Below are 21306 nucleotides of genomic sequence, written 5' to 3' on the forward strand. Positions count from 1 at the left end.
TTGTCTTTTTCAACAAATCGTTTCCAAAGATTTGGCCTTTTGCCTAGTTTGCGTCCAATTTTTGGTTCAGTGAAAGTTCGCTTTTTTGAACCATTGTTTAATTCCATGGTGAATTCTTAGAATTACGAAAAAAACTATTTAAAATTACCTCTGTTTTATTAAAAGGTTGTTTATTCATTATATTTCGTTTGTTATCGTCTGCCATTTTCAAGAATTACGTCATAGGGCAAAGAAGATATCTCCGGTATAATCAGATGGCAAAGGAGATAACACCTTTGCCCTTTTGGGATTCCGCACAAATGTAGATAGCTCAAAACTCGCACAAATTTATTGCTCTTCTCCTACTATGTGGAGATAGACCCGCTGCCTAATCTGATTCTAGCACTTAAAATAGATGTCCCTAAAGTCATAGTTGAATTTGAGCACAACATGGAGATAGAACCTCTGCCCTCTAAGGCGACGATTTGCCTAAATTTACCGACATCATTTTACCGGTAAATCGGTAAAACAATTTTACCGATTTACCGGTAAATTTTCGGTAAAAGCTCAACCCTAACAAGAACTGATTTTTATAAAACTTTAGTCCGACTTATGCAAAGAGAATTTCTGCTTCTCCGCTCATATTTTTTTATTTTTTTTTTTTATACAACTTTTTTATACAACATTTATACAATATCTTTACACACCGTTACGTTACAATTACATAATTTAATATAACGCAACGTAAAAAATAAAATTATATACAACATAATATTACCACGTATCATAATAAAAAGTGGTTTAACAAATATAACTAAGTATAACGTAAACTAATAGTGTTTCTTATTATAAAAACATGTTGTTGTAAAGGAAAACTCGTAGAAGTCTGAGAAGACTTATCATCGAGTACCTCTTTAAGTGGTTAAATAAAGTCTATTTTATATTTATATATAATCAGAAGTGGTTAAACAGTATACAGTCAGTGATACACATAAATATTTTAGTATAAATTTTGTTGCTAAGTTTAATACATGTCAATGTAATTGTTGATATTAAGTATGATGTGTTTTAATTTATTTTTCAAGTTGGCAGGATTATTTAATACTTTAAGTTCTATATTTTTTGATATTATTTTGTTATATACAGTATTGGACAAAACATTTGCAACCAACATCGAACAATGCTAAAAAGTGTTCCTAATTTTACATGTCTTAAAAACGAAACGAACTATACTACCACAGCAAACAGTTCAGGAGTCTAGAGTCATAGCATGCCATGACATGAGCAATCAGCTGACAGGTGACAGCACACAGGCAGAATTTCGTTGACAAGTGCCATTTTGTAGCGGACAAAACAAGTGCAACTTTTTTGGTTTGTTTCATTTTCTTAAGTCTGGTCCGTGTCAACGTCACGAAAGTTTTTTAATAATTAAAGGAAGTATCCAGAAGTTTCCAGAAGTTTCCAGAAGCATGCAGAAGCTTCCAGAAGTTTCCAGAAGTTTCCAGAAGAAGCATCTGGAAGCATCCAGTAGCATCCAGAAATATCCAGAAACATTCAGAAGCATCCAGACGCATCCAGAAGCTTCCAGAAGCATCGAAAAGAAGCATCTAGAATCTTCCAGAACAGGTTCACACAGGTTCATTTTACTATATAAGAGACATGTAAATCGACATGTAATTCAGTCAGTATATGGAAGTCAATCAGTCAGTATTATTAAGACAGTTTATCGAAGTGAGTTTTATCAAAGTGTTTTAAGAACACCAATACAAGAAGTGAAATACAATAAGTGTTTCATTACATAAATACAGTCCACATCCAACCAAGACGTTGTGTTCCACAGAGTATTATTGTATCATCACAAAGTAAATGTAACACGGTAAGCCTTGAGAAGCGTGACTATTAATTTTTATTATTTTTATGACTTCAAGTGCGAAAATGGCTCTCGACAGTCTTGGATTGGAACTAAGAAAGAAAATTATTGGCAATTACGTAAGTGGAATGTCACAAAAAAGTATTTGTGATAAATATCGCGTGAAAAAATGGGCCGTATCAAGACTATGTTCCAAATATCGTTCTACGGGGAAGTTGGCAGCAGATAACAAGGTGGAAGACCACGTTCCACCACTTCTAGAGAAGATTCTATGATCGTCAGATCCATCAAGAAGGATCCCTGGATATCATCAGTCGAGATACAAAAGCAGTTAGAGCTGCCTGTATCGGACCGAACAATCAGACGACGTGCTGTTGAAGCCGGATTGTTTTGTCAACGTTCTGCAAAGAAACCGCTGATTTCACTAAAAAACCAGAAGAAAAGACTCTTGTTTGCTACATCTCATGTTGACTGGAATGTGCAGAAATGGCGAACTGTCCTGTTTAGTGACGAATCGAAGTTCAACATCATTGGGAGCGATGGCATTTGCTGTGTACGTCGACCAGCCGGAAAACGCCTCGATTTACGTTACTGCCATAAGACCGTGAAGCATGGTGGAGGCAATGTAATGGTCTGGGGGTGTTTTTCTGCTAACGGTCTAGGTCCAATGCATCGAAACAATGGAATAATGGACCGTTTCATGTATAAAAATATCCTGAAAGATGTTATGTTACCTCATACTGAATGGAATATGCCAATAAAATGGGTTTTTCAGCAAGACAACGATCCGAAACACACTGCAAAAGTAGTCAAGCAGTGGTTTCAAGACAACCACCTATCGGTGATGGATTGGTTGCCTCAATCTCCGGATCTCAACCCTATCGAGAGTCTGTGGGAGATCGTCAACCGCAGAATTAATTGTGAAGGTGTTCGTAATAAAGATCAACTGTTTGAACAAATCCAAAAGGCCTGGGCAGCGATTCCACAAAGTTTCATTGATCACCTGATTGAATCTATGCCTCGAAGATGCAAAGCTGTGATCGACAACAAAGGATTCGCCACGAAATATTGATAGCGAAATACAGCTTGGTCAACATTTTGTCGAGTTGCACTTGTTTTGTCCAGAAGGAAATCAACTTTTTTTAATACTTTTGATTAATTTATTAATTTTCGTTTACAAATAATGAACTTTGTGATGAATAAAACTTGAAGAACTTTGTCTCTATACAGTTACATAGTTATTTCTCTAAATTGAAAAAATGCAGCACTTTTATATAAAGAAATTAAATTAACATTATTTGGTTGCACTCGTTTTGTCCGATACTGTAGGTACGGACCCCGGTAGGAAATATAGCACGCGAAGTACTATCTAATATTGACAATAAAAAAATCTTTGTGACTTACAGAAATCTTTCTATAAAAAACCTAAATAATTAAAAAAAAAAACTCCAAATAGAACGATGGGACAACGTTTATTCATCAACAGATCCTAATATTGCTTTTGATAATTTTTCAAGTACATTTCAAAATATCTTTGATAATATATCCCCAAAAATAACTACAGAAATAAAAAACAAAGGATATAAGAATCCATGGATGACAATAACTTTAATTAAATCATCAAAAAGAAAACAAAAACTTTACGTAAAATTTTTAAAATCAAAAAATAAAGATGATGAAAAAATCTACAAAAATTATAAAAAGTTTTTTCAACATAATATAAGCAAAAATAAGATATTTTTCTAATCAGCTTGATAAGCATAAATTCTATATAAAAAGGACTTGGGCTGTTATAAACCAACTAACAGGAAGAGAAAAAAAGAAGCATACTTGCTTACCACAAAAATTAATTTCCGATAAAAAAATTATAACAAGTGAAACAAATATATGTCAAGAATTTAACAAATATTTTGTTAATGTAGGCCCCTCTCTTGCTTCTAACATTGCACAACCAAATAAAACATTTAATAATTTTTTGGGAGAAAAACCCAACACTAGTATAAATAATGAAAAAATAACTAAACTTGAATTTAATAAAGCAATTATTGAACTTAAACGCAACAAGTCATGTGGATATGATGGTATTTCCAGTAATGTAGCTATTTATGTTATGGACAGCATTTGTAAACCATTATTTTATTTAATATCATCTTCATTTGAAAATAGTATATTCCCTGACAAACTTAAATTAGCCAAAATTAATCCCATTCTTAAAAAAGGCGATTGCAATAATATTTCTAACTACCGACCTATTTCTCTACTCCCAGTTTTTTCAAAAGTATATGAGAGAGTAATTTATAATAAGTACTTTACATTAAACAATTTATTATACAAAAATCAGTTTGGATTTCAAAGCAATTGCTCAACTTAACATGCTATTATTAAACTTGCTGACAAAATATTTTTTAGGTGCCCCAAGAAGTCCTTACGGTCTTGTCACAGAACACCGCGGAAGTGCATTTAACCAGGAAGTTCACGCCTCCTTCCTTACCGTGACGCGAAAATTTGTCCAGAGCTCGTTTCAAGCCTGGATCTCCTGCTTATAAAGCAAGCGCTCTAACCACTGCGCCACGGCCGCACTATATATAAGTCATTTGATTGTGATGAACTGGTATTAGGAGTTTTTATTGATCTTTCCAAGGCCTTTGATACAGTTGATCACAGTATTTTACTTTCCAAGCTAAAATATTACGGCATAATAGGCTCAGCATTTAAGTGGATTCAGAGCTACTTGTGTAACAGAAAGCAATTTGTACTACTAGAAAAGTCAGGAGCCCTTTATATTACGTGTGGAGTTCCTCAGGGTTCAATCCTAGGTCCGTTATTGTTTTTAATATATATTAACGATATGCATAAAGCCTCCCAAAAAATATCTACTATTATGTATGCTGACGATACAAATTTATTTTTAATCATCCTGATGCAAAGACTTTGTTTGAAACTATGAATATTGAACTCGAAAATTTCAACCTCTGGTTCATAGCAAATAAATTATCCCTAAATTGTAAAAAAACTAGCTTTACTCTATTTCATAAAAAAAAACAATCAATTAATCTTCCGTTAAAGCTGCCTAAACTGTTTATTAATAAAAATCAAATTAAACGTGACAAATGCACAAAATTTTTGGGAGTACTTTTTGATGAAAATTTGTAATAGGTGTTTTGTATAAGTCAAGACCTTTTCTTGATAGTAAATCACGTAATATGCTTTACTTTAGTCTTGTACATAGTCAGCTTTTGTACGCAAATATTGTATGGGCCAGCACCCATAAAACCAAATTGCTAAAATTGCAAAGTCTGCAAAACCATGCATACAAAGCAATTAATTATTAAAATAGGTTAGTAAACCCGGCCCCAGTGATGAAAAGCATGATGGTTCTAGATATTGAGAAACTTAACACATTACAGATATTAATTTTTATGTATAAATATAAAAACAATCTTCTACCAAGCGTTTTTTCAGATAACTTTCTTATATCATTTTCTGAAAAATATAATCTGCGTTCAAATACCAGGAACGACTATCAACTAGGAAAAATTAAATCACAGCAGTCAAGTTTTCTAGTTACAAACCGTGGTCCATCAATATGGAATCGTTTCCAAAATAAAATTATTAAAGACCTAAAAAGCATTTCATCGTATAAACAACAAACTAAAATGCATCTCCTTAATTCCTGACATATATATTATAGTTTACAGTATTTGTTTTCAGATTTTTTTTTGTATTTTTTCTTTTTATTTATTTTTTATTTTTTTCTTCTTATGTGTTTTAATTTTATTAAATTTTTTATTTTTCTTTAAAAATAAAAGTGTTTTTTTATTTTTATTTCAATAGTGACTAAAGGGGCTCTATGAAAAGGTTGTGATGATAAACGCATCATCCTTACCTTCTTTGAGTCCCTGACTGATTATAACAGTATATACATATATTATAAATTAAAAAGATTACAAACGTTTTTTATAAAGGTTTTTTTATGTTTCGATGTTATTTATTTTATATGAAAAATTGTAGTATTGTTTAATCAGCGAAATAAAAGTTAAATAAATAAAATAAAAAAATAAATAGAAAACCGTGAGAAATTTGTTGTTCTTTTAGGCAGTATGAAGTTGCCTGTTGCTCTTGTTATATATCTATTAGAGTTAGCTTGAAAGAAATTATCTAAAAAATACGATGGGACTAGTCCAAGTTTGTATTTAAGCATGAATAGTACATTTTGGTAGATGTTCATTTGGTAAACATTTAGAGCATTCAAGGTTTTTAATAAGGGTTCAGCATGGGTGAGTTTATCTTTATTATAAACTAATCATGATGCGTGTTTTTGACTTATATAAATAGTACTCAATTTAGATTTGTGTAATATTAGCGTACGTAAGATAACTTTGGATGTAAGAAAAATAAAGGGATTTAAGATTATGTTGGGACAACATAGGCTTAACTTTGTAGAGTATCCCAATATTTTTTGAAATTTTGGTGTTTATTGTACTTATATGGGCTTTCCAAGATAAATTTTCGTCAATAAGGATCCCAAGAAATTTAGTTGTTTCTGTTCTTTCAATGTTTACCTTATCTATTTTTAGCAAGGGAAGGATAGTTGGTATATTAATTTTTTGGAATGAAACAGTATGTATTTTGATTTTTCTGTATTTAGTGATAATTTATTTAGTTTCAACCATATATTTAATCTTTTAAGCTCTTTGTTCATACATTCATAAAGATCTTTGATTGAGTTCGAGGAATAAAATAAGTTTGTGTCATCGGCAAACATAATGACATCAAGTTTATCCGAGACATTTGTAAGGTCGTTAATATATAGAAGAAACAGAAGAGGTCCAAGAATGGAACCTTGGGGGACACCGCACTTTTAGTAGTTTTGAGTGTTTAAAATTATCTGAAAAAACACATTGTTGTCTGTTGCTTAGATAGTTTTTGAACCAGTTAAGGGTTGTTTTTTATCCCAAAGCTTTCCATTTTTTTAAGTAAGATATCATGATCTACAGTATCAAACGCTTTTGAAAGGTCTATAAAGAAGCCTAGAACAAACTGTTTTTTCTTAATATTTATTCTTTATTTACATTAAAAGTGAGAAAGCCCGCGAAAGATAATAATAATTAAAAGAATAAGCCCGCCGAAGGCTTGCAATGTAAATTGATACGTTTTTTAATTATTAAGATTTTAAAATGCTATAAGAACCAGGAATGAATAGAAATTAAGTGATTTTAAATATGTTAAGTAGGAACCTGGTAGAGAGGAAGTTAAGTGATTTTAAATATGTTAAGTAGGAACCTGGTAGTGAGTAGGAACCTGGTAGTGAGTAGGAACCTAGTAGTGACGAAGTTAAAGTAGTTAAAATTTCAATATAAAATGTATTTCATGGGTAAAAGCTGCAATTCAAATTTTAAAGTGATCTACAAAAAAAATGCCAGTTAAAGTCATCAATAGTCAAAACCGTTGTTAAAAAGAAAACTCAATATTGATATCTTGAACTTTTAAACTAAATCGAATTAGCAATATCATCGTAGCAACGATAACTATAGCAACATTAGCGAAATATTATTTTTATTGATTTATAAACTCATTAAAAAATTTATAAAAGTAAAACGTTTTGTTTATCATACAAATCCTAGATCTCCAAAAATGTTTCAATTTATCTATATTCAGGGTTTATTCTTTGATTTTAAATAATCTTGTGGCACAAAGCCTTGCTTTCCGTCATATTCAACTAACCACCATTCATTATTTCCTTTTGAGTCATGTTTACGAAGTACTCGTACTGTTTGTCCTTCATTAACTGTTAATTCACCAGGGTTTATAGCTTGAAAATTATATTCAACTTTAAAAGTCGTATTTTTATCGTGTTGATCATTACGTAAGTTTTCAGATTGAGTTTGGCATGTTAAATACTTTTCGTTCGCAGATTTCATAATTAGGAACGTATGTGGTATGTATCCTTTAACACCATCCTGCTCAACAAGCCACCAATCAGAGTTACCTTTACTGTCGCACGTACGACAAACATTAACTAAAGTACCTTCCTGAACTGTGATTTCTGCATCACATTCAGCTGTAAAGTCATACTTGACGATACAAATTGGATTTTCTGCAATAGACTAAAAAAATTAAAAAATGCAAATGTTAATATGATAAAAATAGATAAAAAGTTGTTGCAGGCATAAATAGAACTCTAATGTATTTATAATTTTTTATTAAAAAATGTGAGTTTTTAAGCCGTTCATAATGCTCAATACGGGTGAAAATTACTTTTTTTAATAATTTATCCTGTTACACCTCTTTGGATAATTCTATATAATAAAAAATAACACCTAATTTAAAAAATTTTTGAGCAAAAAATATTTTCAGGGGTCCCAACTGAACCTTGAATATTTAACGGCTTCCTAGTATTATTTAAAAAAATATCAACCTGGTACTCAAAAGAAAAGGGAAACGTTATAAAAGTTTTTAAAATAGAAATCAATTAATGTAAATATATATAATTTAGATTTTATTGCATGAAAGCTGTATTTTTATAAAACTTTTTAAAAAAGATTTTTACGGTTTTTTAAATTATTGTTTTTCAAAAATTATAATTATTTTCGTTATTATAAATTGATTTTAACTTGATTTTTTTTTTAATTTTTATAAAATTTCGATTCCTTTTTGTACCAGATTGACATACTTTTAAAGAAACCTACACTCTACCCCACAGTGACCTGTAAATTTCTTTACATAAAAAAAAGCTACCTCAGTCAAAAAAAGGAGCTCCACAGAGAGTAGATTTAATTCAGATCAGCTAAAAAGACATTCACGAGTTTTAATTCATAATCTCAGGTTTTAGAAATGACTAGGGCAATAGCCTTAACCTCTCCACATTTATCTAATGTTTGATAAAACATATCGGTTGTTACCATTAACAAATCAGCAGTAGAACGAGAAGATCGATATCTATATTTATTATCAGAAAGTTATTAGATTCAAGATGAGAGATTAAGTGTTTGTTAATTAAAGAATCAAAAGTCTTGCTTATGATAGAAGCACAAGCACAAGCAAGTAGAGTCAAGAAATCAAGAAAGCAAGAAATCACTTTAGAATGTCAAGCAATGGATCAAGCTGTTTTTCGGCTGTATCAGGTGAGATTTGATTAGTAGAGACAAAAGATGAGATTGATGAAAAGTTCTTAGCAAACTATTCCACTTTGTCTTTAGGTAAAATAAAAAAATCTAAACCATGCAAGAGAGGTGGAATAGCAGATTTGCCCTTATTAAAGAACCTCTTAAAGAATCTCCAGAAGTCTATGGAGCCTAATATTTGAGAGGAAATAAAAGATTTTGTAACCTGAGAATAGCAGACTTTAGCATTAATAAAAATTTTTTTTTTAAATGGTTTCTAGCAATATTAAATAGACGTCTGTTTTCTGGAGAATTGAAATAAAAGATTCCATACCAGCCTGAATCCAAGAAGTTACGTAAGTAGCACATTTGTCAGCTGGATGACAAAAAATTTCTACTCTAGGGCCATCACAAAGAATCACGAAAAGAGATTCAGTAAGCTTTACAGTAATTGTAAGAGGTACGATGATAGGAGGATTCTGATGATGTAGAAGAATGAGATAATAGTTTTAGAGAGATCAAACTGTTATCAGAAACACCTCAAGGTTAATATGGAGAAATTGAACTCTGACTAGAATCAGAAACAAGACATAAAAGATAAATAATTCGGATTGTCTAAAAAGCGAGTTGGAAAGTTAACTTTCCAGCTCGCTTTCCAACTCGCTTTCCAGACAATCCGAACTTTTGTCTTTCTCAATCTCAAGTTGAGATTGAGAAAGAAAAACTTTGTGGACCTTAACACTTGCAGAGTCACTGACACTAGAACCAAGCCGAATAGTATGATGAGTATTGATGTCACTAACAAACTTGCTTGGTAAATTTGATCTGAAATAACGTTGAAAAGAGTGCAGTCTTGAGATGAAGGTGAGCGACATAGAACAAAGAGAAAGGTGATAAAGTAAAATGGTGCTAAACGAAAGCAATATAAAAGAACAGCCTGTTGATTCAAACCTAGTATCCAAATGGGTGAATTCTTACGAATGTAAATGCCTAGGTCAAGCATGTAACTATTGAAGTTTTTATGAATTAAAGGAAGATAACGATCAACACTGAGATCACAAGATGAGACAGCTGAACTCAAATTAGTCTCACAAAGAACAAGTAGGTTTGGTGAACTTTGTAAGAGATAAGACTAAACAGAAGAAAAGTTACTTTGAAGACCACAAATATTCGTGAATGATAGGTTTAGAGAACTTGGTAATGTCAATGGTTTTTTGTATTTTATAGTTTTTTATACTTAAGGCATTTAAAATTTTTTTTTTACATCTTTGCTTCCAACAAGGCTGCAAGCAACCACTATAAAAGTTGGAAATTACTGGAAGAGAAAAGATGAAGTTTGTCGAGCAAAATAACGATTGACAGACAACTTTAAGGATGATAAAAATAACGATTGACAGACAACTTTAAACATATAATTTGCAATCTTGCAAATTTTATGAATCAGGAAAGCAAGATGAAGGAAGCAAAGAAATGATGTTCGAGGAAAAAAAACTAGACAAATAAGAATTTTAGGAGCACTTAGGAACAGTCACAGAAGAAGGATGAGATTTAATTGAACAACGAGTAACACAAGAATGAATTTTAGTAGATGACACAAGAGATGCTAGCTCTTTATAGCAGTGACCATTATAGTGTTTGTAGAAAAGAGAAAGAGAAGCAACATTACGACGATGTGATAATGGTTGGAGGTTGGCTGCAAGAGCAAACTATGTTTACAATACGTTTTTGCACCTTGTCTAAAAGAAAAACGGCATCATTAGAATATCCGCCTCAGATATGGCAACACAATTCCATGCAAGGACGGATTTGAGATTTATAGAGATAAAGAATAGAATCCAGAGTAAGAAAATGTCGAGCTCAATAAAGAAATGCAATCTTTGCAGATGCTAATTTTGCAACGGATTTGATATACGGTTTCCAAGAAAGATCGAAAGTAAGAGTTAATCCTAGAAGATGAAGGGTAGATGACTCATTGAGTACATTACTGTTCATAAATATAGGAAAATCTAAATTATTGCAATAACGATTGGCTGAAAAAATTGAGTTTTATAGCAATAGCCTTAACCTCTCCACCTCTATCTAATGCACGATAAATCCTATTGGTTATTACTGTTAGCAAATCAGCTGTAGAACGAAAAGATCGACATCCATGTTGATGGTCAGAAAGTAAGTTATTAGATTCAAGATGAGAGATTAAGTCTTGGTTAATTAAAGTTTCAAAAACCTTGCTTATGATAGGAAGAAGACTAATGGGATGATAGTTAGACAAGTCAGATTGCTCTCCAGAACTTTTGAAAACAGATGCCGCATTCCAGCATGCCGGAAAACAAGACTGATATGCACTTGTTAAATAGTTTTGAAAGTATAAATGACAGCTCTGGACAACAACAACAGGACAAAGACAACAACAGGTATGTTATCTGGACCACAAGCCACAGAAGAGTTAAAGCAGGAAATCACTTTTGATACAGAGGCTAGAGTGATACGAATGTCAAGGAATGGATCAACCTGTTTGACGGCTATATCAGGTAGAATGCAACTAGTAGAATCAAGAAATGATATTAATGGAAAGTTCTTAGCATACAATTTAACTTTGGCTTTAGGTAAGGTGACAAAGTCTGAACCATACAAGATGAAGAAGAATGAGATAAGTTTTAGAGAGATCAAACCATGCTTCTGGCATTTAAGGGTGAATGTGGAAACTGAGCATTAACTAGGATCAGAAACAAGACATAGGTCGAATAGAGAAGGTGAATGATTCTGGTTGCCTGGAAAGCAAGTTGGAAAGTTAACTATTTGAGTTAGAGATTGAGAAAGGCAAAAGTTGAGGGCCTTAACGCCAGCAGAGTCACTGACACTAGAACCAAGCCATTCAGTATGATGAGCATTACAGTCACCAATAACAAAGATATTAGCTGATAGAGAGAGGGCTAGGTCAATTTGATCAGAAATAACATCAAAAATAGAGCAGTCTTGAGATGGAGAGCGATATAGAACAAAGAAAAAGGCGATAGAGTGAAGTGGTGCTAAACGAAAGCACATAAAAGAACAGTCGATAGATTCAAACCTAGTTTTCCGACAAATGGGAGAATTCTTACGAATGTAAATGCCAAGGCCAAGCATGTGACTATTGGAGTCTTTACGAATTAAAAAAAGATAACCATCAACACTAAGATCACAAGATGAGACAGCTGAATTCAAATTAGTCTCACAAAGAGCAAGTAGGTCTGGTGAACTTTGCAAGAGATAAGACTCAAAAAAAGAAAAGTTACTTCAAAGACCATGAATATTAGTGAATGATAGGTTTAGAGAACTTGATGATGACGATGGTTTTTGTGTTTTATACTTTTTGGTACTTTAGTTATTTTAAGTTTTTTAAAGAACTTGACTCAAAGCATAGATTATACTCAGTACGCTATTTAATAGTCCAAGCAATTGCCTCATTACTATTAATGAACCCTAAGCCATAACAAAGGACTCCAAATGTGGCCTCAACAATGCACATCAAAAGTACGAACAGGGACACCAACCATGCACAACATGGCACTGTTAGTACTTTGATATTTTTCAGCTGCTGATAAAATCAGCCTCTCTGAGAGCTACCGCAGAATTCGGGAAAGCTGACTACCAGCCAGCCTCAGAACCATAAAACTAAGTTTTACAGCAGCACCCTCATTAGGAGATAATAGAATGAGTTGCTTAACGATAGAGACACAAGCAAAACCTATGCATTGAGACAAGAAGATCCAGCGTTCAACATCCTAAACTGGAAACAATGTGTTAAAAATACATCTATGCCAGCCTAATAAATGAAGAAGGGATGCGAGGCTGTTCAACAAATAGAACCTTTTTCTCCCTTAAGTCTTTGCCTAGGAGGCCTCCTAGAAGACAGTAGCTGGATGTGTTTAACATCTGCCCAAGATGAGTATTTTTATTGAGACACTATCTCTAGCCTTTACTCAACCAAGAGCCCCAAGGCTCTTGGTTGACTTCTCCTAGTCTTTACCTAAAAAAGCGTACCCTACAAGACAACAGGACATGAAACAGGTTGTACTGGGTTACATGTTACAAGTAACGGAATACCTGACCTGACATTATTGAAATATATTTGTCTGCATATAATTGTTTGCTATAACAATTCTGGCTCAGTAACACAAATAAAAATCTTTTCAGAGCAATCAAATGGAGAAATAAGAGGATTCAGAGTACAGTATATGTCAAAGCATTGACATATAAAATTCTTACATAAGTTTATTAATTCAGCAAAAAGATATTGATATGTGTATTACTGATGTTATACATCGATCTAATGAACATATTTTCCAGAACAAATAACCAAAATACAAAAAACCATTGACATTACCAAAAAAATTATTCTGAAATGCACATTATTAGTAAAAAACAACTTTTGGAACTTTTTCTATCAGCAAACATGTCTAATAATCAGATCAATTATAGATAATAATAGATTAATAATAGATAATAATAGATTAATAATAGATAATAATAGATTAATAATAGATAATAATTAGATAATAGCTCTAAACTAATAATCTTCCATCTTTTTTACTGTTTAAAAAATATTTTGGTTCTAGACTTGTTGGTTTTCCATATTCACTTACATTTTTTAATGAATAGTAATTATCTTTATTATAAAGAACCTTAATAATTGTCTCTGTACACCAAACATAATTGATGATTTGCATTAAATAACTTTTCCACTTTCTTCTTTACCAATGTTCAACCTGTTGTAATTGAAATAAAAGTTTCCAACAAAAAACCAAATTTTCAATTTTTTTTTTTAAAGAGCTATACATTTATCAGCTGGTAATACTCTGTGAAAACTAGAAAGGTCAAGATTCTGAAATTTATGAAGACATACATTTACATTCATATAAGGACAATATTTTACAGATGTCCACTCATTTAACATGATACTAAACTCTTCACTTTGATTAGTTTTTAGTTTGGCTAAGATTTTTTGACGTAATTTCTCTGTATTTTTCTCTCTTTTTAAACTGTTGAATTATTATAATTATTTAAATTCATAGATCTTCATTGATATAGTTTTAGTTTAATATGGTCCATCTTAAATCTTAAATTTATATTAATATTAATTATAAAAATATAAAAAAATATTTTAGCAATGCCAAATAATGTTATTATGATAATCAACACTGATGATGTCATTTAATGGCTTGAAATTCATTTTATAGTTAAACTTTTTAATCATATTTTTTTAAAGTTCTTTTCTTCTTTTTATTTTTCAAAGTTTCTTTGCAGCTTTTATGTATTACTTGTATTAAGATGATTTCATCAAATAAAAATCTGATGCTTACATATTTTAGTAAAAATTTTTATAAAGCCTCAAAAATTGCCTTTATAGAATCTAAACATTATTTTATACATTATACTATATTTACAAAAATTAAAAACTATTAAAATAATAAACAACGTTATGAAATATCCTTAAATTTTCTATTGTAGAATTACAGTTTTATTTTTTGTTTTAGTTAAAAAAAGCCATTTGCAAAACCATTGCATTTTTTTAAACAAGTGCTATTTTTTACTGATTATACCGGTAATGACCATCTCAATTACCAGTAATAAAATAATGCATTTAAATTCAATTTACAGGTAAACTGGTATTGTAATCCCTGTGTGTGTGAGAGAGAGACTTTGTATTAAGATTAGAAATAATTTTTAAACAAGTAGTTTCAAATATTATCCAAATTTTACAAATTTATATTAAAAATAAAAATGGACAACAATATTATTACAAAATTTATTACAAAAAAATAAAATAAAATATACAAAATATTTAAATTAAAAAAAAAAATTACTTCAGATGCAGTTGTAGACTGAGTCTCATGTAAGAAGGAATTTAGACTTGTTGTTTGATCAATGGAATCATATAAAGTTGAGGTATCAGAGAATGAACTATAATTAAAACCATTATCAGATGATAATGGAGAGATGTGATTTATATCTTCATGACCATTCATCAAGTTCTAATAAATAAATAAATTGTAAATAAGTAAAAAAAAAACACAAACTTCAGATTTACAAAGAAACAAAAAAATTTTAACTATTATATATTAGTATATAAAGTATTATATATAAGTATTACTGTTGATAGAAAAGGTTTTTTACTGTTCTCCTTTCCATTTAATGATGGTGTAAACATCAAATTAGAAAGCTGTTCTGATGCTTTTATAAAAAAATCAGTGTCAGTGTCTTTACTCAGAAATGGTAACTAAAGCACAAAGATATTATTATAGAGTAATAAAAAAATAAAACAACATAACTCTTAAATATGTAACTTTAGTACCAAATAATTAAACATTTCAATTGTATAACAAATCTTAAAAAGCTCTTAGGTAGCAAATTTCAAATGAGAGTTTTTATCTATAAAAAATGTCACACTTTTGCGCACTGTATTTAGAAAAAAAAACAATTACGCAACTCATTACATTTTTTTATCAACATTCCCAAGAGATTCTTTATATCATTACCTTGGCTGCTTTGAAGGAAAGACAATCGTAAAATCTAGAATTCTGTTCTAACTTAATTATGAAAAAAAGAAACTGCATATGAATGAGAAATACTCCATTTACTAATCTTTTAAATTCACTTTATTATAATTATAAACAAATATTTATGATATAAACTAAACAAGAATTTATGGTATAAATAAAGCAAGTATTTATGATATAAACTAAACAAGAATTTATAATATAAATTAAAAAAATATTTATGATATTAACTAAAAAAGTATTTATATAAACTAAAAAAGTATTTATGATATAAACTAAACTAAAATTCATGATATAAACTATTATACTTTGTATGACTTCCAAAACAACAAACTTTAGAAAATATTTTGTAACAAATTGTTAAAACCTTTACAAATCTGTTTTTAAAAAAATGAAAAATTGTGTTAATAACTTTTTATGAATAATTCTCTCAAATTTTCACATAGTATTGATGTTAAAATTCTACATAGTTTTACTGATATTAATAATACAGTTTTACAACTTTCTGATATTTGTTTTGATTACTTTAGTGATGTTAGATTCAAGTAATTGTCCAGTTTTTAGGGATTTTTTAAAAACTTCACAAAAAATGCTTCATGCATGGCGTAAACCAAACAAATACTCATCTATTTACATTTACTTTTGTGAACACACAATGTTCAAGAATGTTCAAGGAGCAATCAAGTTTAAAGAACATGAAGTTTGAAAAATCAATTACTTCATAATCAAAACTTTATATATATAATAGTAGTTTTTTTTTCTTAGTAAATATTTCTTAAAAGTGAATTCTTTCTGCTAATTGCCAAAAATATGAATTCTAGTGACCTAAAGAAGATTAAAAAAAAAACTTACCTTTACCACCTCATTAATTTGAACACAGCATTTTCTAAAGTATCGATTATAAGCTTCTACAAATGATGATAAACAGTATTGAAGAAATACTGAACACTTATCACTTAAAATTGGTAGTTCTTCAAGAAGTTGTGTATTGAGTGCTATGTATACATTTTTAATCACATTTAGCTCATCCTGAGTCTTTAAAAAAATTAATCAAAGATAAATAAATAAACAAAATAAAATTATAGAAATGTTAATATTAATAAGTACCTGCATTATTTTATCTTTCTCCTTGGTGTCTCTTGCTCTAGCTGCTTTATTTGCAGCTCTATCAAAATCAAGACATTTATCATTTCTCTTTTGAATCAAACGAAATGGACCCTGAAACATCTGCAAAAGTTGGTTAAGCGGTTCTTGAACGTGTTGCAAAATGAATGAAACCTACACACACACACATATATATATATATATATATATATATACACACACACACATATATGTATATATATATACACCTATAGTAAAGGTCTTTAACTTATGGTTTGTAGTAAAAAACGGGACATAACTACTCTATGACATCTACTAACAAGACAAAATTAAGGTCAGAATATGTCAAAACATATGAATTTAATTGAGGAAATAATTAAATTTATTGCTTTTTTTAGAAAACCACAAAAACGCAAACTAAATGACCTGAATGTTTTTAAAAACATACTGAGCAAGTTTTTAAAAAAAAAAAAATAAAAATGATTTTATTATTATTTTTTTTTACTGTAAAACTTGTGTGGCATGTTGCTACATCAACTACCTTATAGCTTGTATTTGGGAGAGTTTTGGGCACCACATATACATATATATATATGACTTTATTGTAGACATCCTGTATAAGAGTGTATACTATATTAATAAGAAAACATCAAATAACATGATTTCTTATAATACAAATAATAATTTGTTATTAGAAATTTTTTCTGGATTATAGTTAACAGCAGCTTGTAAATTTATACAAACTTTGATGTTAGCAATGTCAAAAAAAAAATATATATATATATATATAAAAATAACCAAAAAACAAAACTAAATTGCCACATAATAATCAACCTGGAACTAATATGTAGGCAAAAACAAAACTCAAACTCAACAACACCTAAAAAGTTGAAATAAGGGGAAAATTAACCCTGCAATAGTCACCCATAGTAAGCTTTGCTCGGAAAAAATAAAGTGGAAAAACATTAAATTAATTACTATAAAATAGAATGTTCAAACAATTATTATAAACACCAAAGTAGAAACAAAAAAATTTGATCGAAAAGTGTGTAAAGTTTTTGAAATACCAAGGTAATGATGTTCCCCTTTAAATGACAGAATTAATCTAGATAATGGGCTGTTTGTTAAAACTAAACTTTCGCCTGCAAGGAAGCCATTCAATTGATGATGACAGTTAATTTTAAACTGTTTTTAGCATTTAAAAAAATTTTACATCATAAAATTATCTTTTTCTAAATTTTTTATTTAATGACATTAACTTTTTTTAAACTACCACAATAACATAAACTACCACAAAAGAAGTTTATTTTATTAATTAAGAAAAACAAATCTAAAAGTGTTATTTTGTTAATGTACATTTTGTGGAATGTCTATTTTGTTTCAACTTTTTTTTTTGTTTTTTAATATTATATGATTGATTTTAATATTACATGTTTCATTATCATTTAACATTTTTAAATTTAAATGTTAATGAATATATTTATTTATTTCTTTTCTTGACATTAGTGTAAATGAATTAAAATATGTTAATTTTATTTTTTTAAATTGCGGTTTTGCAAATAGTAATGATTTTTTCTTTTAAAAAGTTAAACAAAAATTAAAAATATTACAAACAATTTATAAAATAATAAATTTAATAAACAAAAAATATTACTTGTTGCAATAAAAAAAAAAAAAAAAAAAAACTCACGTTAATTACATAACCAGCGCTTTTTTTGAGACAAAAAAAGTTGAACATTATAGATGAAGTGTTATAACATGTTTACAAGGAATTTACTTTTTTGCAAAAAATAAAAAAGGAGGAAGAAAACCAAAAAAAAAAAAATTACAAGAAAAATAATCAAATTTTTTTATTTAAGAAAAACTTTATTTAATAAACAATATTTATTATGCATGCTTAAATAAAATAGACAGTAAAATATGTTAAACCCAAACATTAGCTTTAACTTATTATCTATATAAATTCATTTTAAATTTTATCATCATTAGCTTATAATTTTTTCTAAATTATAAAGAAATTTCTGTTTTCACTTTTTTGATATTGAACTGTCAATTATATAAAGCTGATGTAACTATTATAAAATATTCTTTTTCTAAACTATTTTTCAAAAAATAAAACTTTTAAGTATAAACAAAGACATTGCAAGCGATATATTGCTTTAAGCGCAAATACTTGTTATAATTAATTAAATAAAAAACTTTTTTCTATGGATATAACTCTATTATTAATTTTTCAATACAATTGAGGAAGTTGAGATCCTTCGTTAGGGATCGTCCATAAATTACACAATGCTAAATTTAATTAAAAATAAAAGTAGGAGATCTAAAGTTCTTTTACACAGTGATTTTCATTAAACTTAATGGGCTGCTCTGTTTTTTTATTTAGCTAAAAAAGCTTTATATATACATATATATATAGCTTTTTTTAGTTAAATAAAAAAAAAAAAATATATATCAGGGCTCAATTTAATTTTTTAAAAGGTCGCGGACAAAATGTCTGATCGAAACTTGTTTGGGTCGGCTGCCATAAATATTGACCTAATGACTGGGACAAAAGCCCCCTCCCCTCTCAAAAAAAAAAAAATGTTTAAAAAACTTAACAATTATTACAATAACTGTTAATTTTTTTTAGGTTGAACCAAAAGGCCCATCTTTAGTTTATCCTAGCCCCATAGCAAAACAACAGTTGCTGCCTCTACAAATTCTCCCCTCCTTCCCTTCCTAAAATAAATCTGTTTTTCTCATTGGTAAAGTATAAACTTGTCAAATAAAAGTCGATTGATTAGATTAACCTCAACAATCGTTTTTCCTGTCCCAGTGAAGTCTGATGCCTCAATTGACATTAATTCGTTATATTGGCGTTTGTAAGCTCAGCAGAGCAGTGACGTATCTAGAGGGATGATTTAGATAATTGAAAAATCTTGGATTCGTCACAGCAGCAGAGTATTTGTTGGTACTCACCAATATCATAAGTTCTTTTCAAATTTGACAAAAATTGATTAAACCGTTTCGAACAAAAAAAGAAAGGGAGATATACAGCTCATTCCACTTTAAAACAACTTCAACTGCTTGAATTATTTTATTTACTTTGTTAAATCTTTGCGTAATTGTGCTTCAGATTAAAACAGTCATACCTAGCTGGACTTTTTTCCATTTAAAGTTTAAAAGTGAAGTTTGTGAAGTTAAACCAAAAATAAATTGATTCCTTTCTGGTTTGCCTTTCCAAATGCCATGGTCCTGCAGCGGCTGCCTAGGATGGACATGTTTAAAGATGGGTCTGAATGTTTCATCTGGAATATACTTGTTTTATAATACTTATAATGTCCTTATAATAACAATTGTAATAAAAGCTATAATACCGATACCAATATAGCTATACTTCTGATGATAAAATAATAGTGCTAAAAATATTGATTAGTTTTTTTAAATTTTTTGTTTGTTTGTGGAAGGAGGAGGAGAGAGGGGGTGGGGGAGAGAATTGTCTTGGTGTTGGTAACATATTCTGACGGGTATTGAAAACAAGTTTTGCGCTTTTGAGTTATTTAAATAATTGAAATCAAAATTAAATTCAGCAGAAGTTAAAAAAATACATAAATACCTACAAACAAAAAATATAAAAAGTGTTTCCAATGCATGTATTACCGGGGTTATTTTTTTAATATGATTAATATTTTTAAATCGACCGGGACAAATTAACCTTTGACAGGGACACCGATCTTAAATCTGGGACATGTCCCAGTGTACCGGGATGTATGGTAGCCCTTTTTTAGATCGACTTAAATTTTCACGCAGTAACTTACGATGTTTTTTTTTTGTTTACAATTTGACAACAACTGTTTTGATGTTTTAACAGTTTAAATGCAATAAAAACATCGTTATGTTAAGAATGACTTTTGATCATTGATCATTTTTAAAGATTTTCTTTAACACGAAGGCTTTAAATAAAATCCAAAATTAATTATAATGATCATTTAAAATAAACGCATATGTGTAAATTAAATGTTATATTTAAATTTTTTTTTTAGTATGTGTTTTTTATCATAAATTTAAACATTTGAAACTATTTTTCCATGTCTTTCTAATAAACTTTTAAAAGATTATTTTTTAAGTTACTTTAAATTATGAATAAGTTAAATTAAGTCTTCCCATGAATTAATAGCTTTTTTTTTTTTTGTTTTTTTATTTACAAAGAACTGTTTAAAAGTTTTTTTTTTCTAACTTGTTTTACTAATTTAAGCATGAAATGATTAAAAATTACGATTTTAAAAAGACTACATTATTTTTTTAAACAACTTTTGAAAGAAATGTTTATTCAACAAAAAATATTATATTTTTTTCTTTTCAATAATTTAAATTTTACTTTTGAATAATTTAAATAAATTTTGTTCATTTATTAAACAATAAATAGAAGTAATTTGTAAAAGCACTTTGCATAACTTTAATTAAACGTTTTAAAAGATAAGTTTTAAAGTAATTTTTTTTAAAGCAATTAAAAATGTAGCAAAAGTAACTTTTAACTTCGTTTTTAGTTTTATTTTGAAGCTAATTTATTTTCTTTTTTGTAAGGAATTGTTTTGCTTGTTCTTTTGTTCTTGTTCTTGTTCTTGTGTTTTGCTTGTTCTTTTAGTTTTTTTTTTCTAGTTTAAGTTGAACTTAACGTTTCTTTTTTCAGCGCATTTCTGAAACGTTTAAATCATCTAAACAGTCATGGTCA

General features: G+C 29.2%; 2 protein-coding genes across 4 annotated transcripts in view; one reads left to right on the top strand and one right to left on the bottom strand.

The window, feature by feature from the left end:
* The first annotated feature begins 1914 nt into the window (after positions 1 to 1914).
* On the top strand, positions 1915 to 4220 carry LOC136080319 (uncharacterized). Its single transcript, XM_065796936.1, has 2 exons — positions 1915 to 1968; positions 3600 to 4220. Exons 1-2 carry the CDS (start codon positions 1915 to 1917, stop codon positions 4218 to 4220), a joined length of 675 nt encoding a protein of 224 aa, XP_065653008.1.
* A 3168-nt stretch (positions 4221 to 7388) lies between these two features.
* LOC136071949 (dynamin-binding protein-like) overlaps positions 7389 to 21306 on the bottom strand; it is a 102743-nt gene continuing 88825 nt past the window's right edge. For 2 of the 3 annotated variants that reach the window (XM_065797889.1, XM_065797891.1), the window contains 5 exons: positions 16596 to 16766; positions 16341 to 16523; positions 15083 to 15208; positions 14796 to 14963; positions 7389 to 7956 (listed from right to left, as the gene is read on the bottom strand). In XM_065797889.1, the coding sequence (XP_065653961.1) occupies positions 7504 to 7956; positions 14796 to 14963; positions 15083 to 15208; positions 16341 to 16523; positions 16596 to 16766 (1101 nt within the window). In that variant the 3' untranslated portion in view covers positions 7389 to 7503. The remainder of the gene's footprint in view (positions 7957 to 14795; positions 14964 to 15082; positions 15209 to 16340; positions 16524 to 16595; positions 16767 to 21306) is intronic. The other variant, XM_065797890.1, reaches the window with a different exon arrangement.

The sequence above is a fragment of the Hydra vulgaris genome, chromosome 05 (assembly GCF_038396675.1).
Source record: "Hydra vulgaris chromosome 05, alternate assembly HydraT2T_AEP".
Taxonomy (NCBI): domain Eukaryota; kingdom Metazoa; phylum Cnidaria; class Hydrozoa; order Anthoathecata; family Hydridae; genus Hydra; species Hydra vulgaris.

Coding starts and splice junctions, on each gene's coding strand:
- LOC136080319 (XM_065796936.1), top strand. CDS start 1,915: ATGGCTCTCGACAGTCTTGGATTGGAACTAAGAAAGAAAATTATTGGC. Junction 1,969..3,599: donor AGAAAATTATTGGCAATTAC/GTAAGTGGAATG, acceptor TTTTCTAATCAG/CTTGATAAGCATAAATTCTA.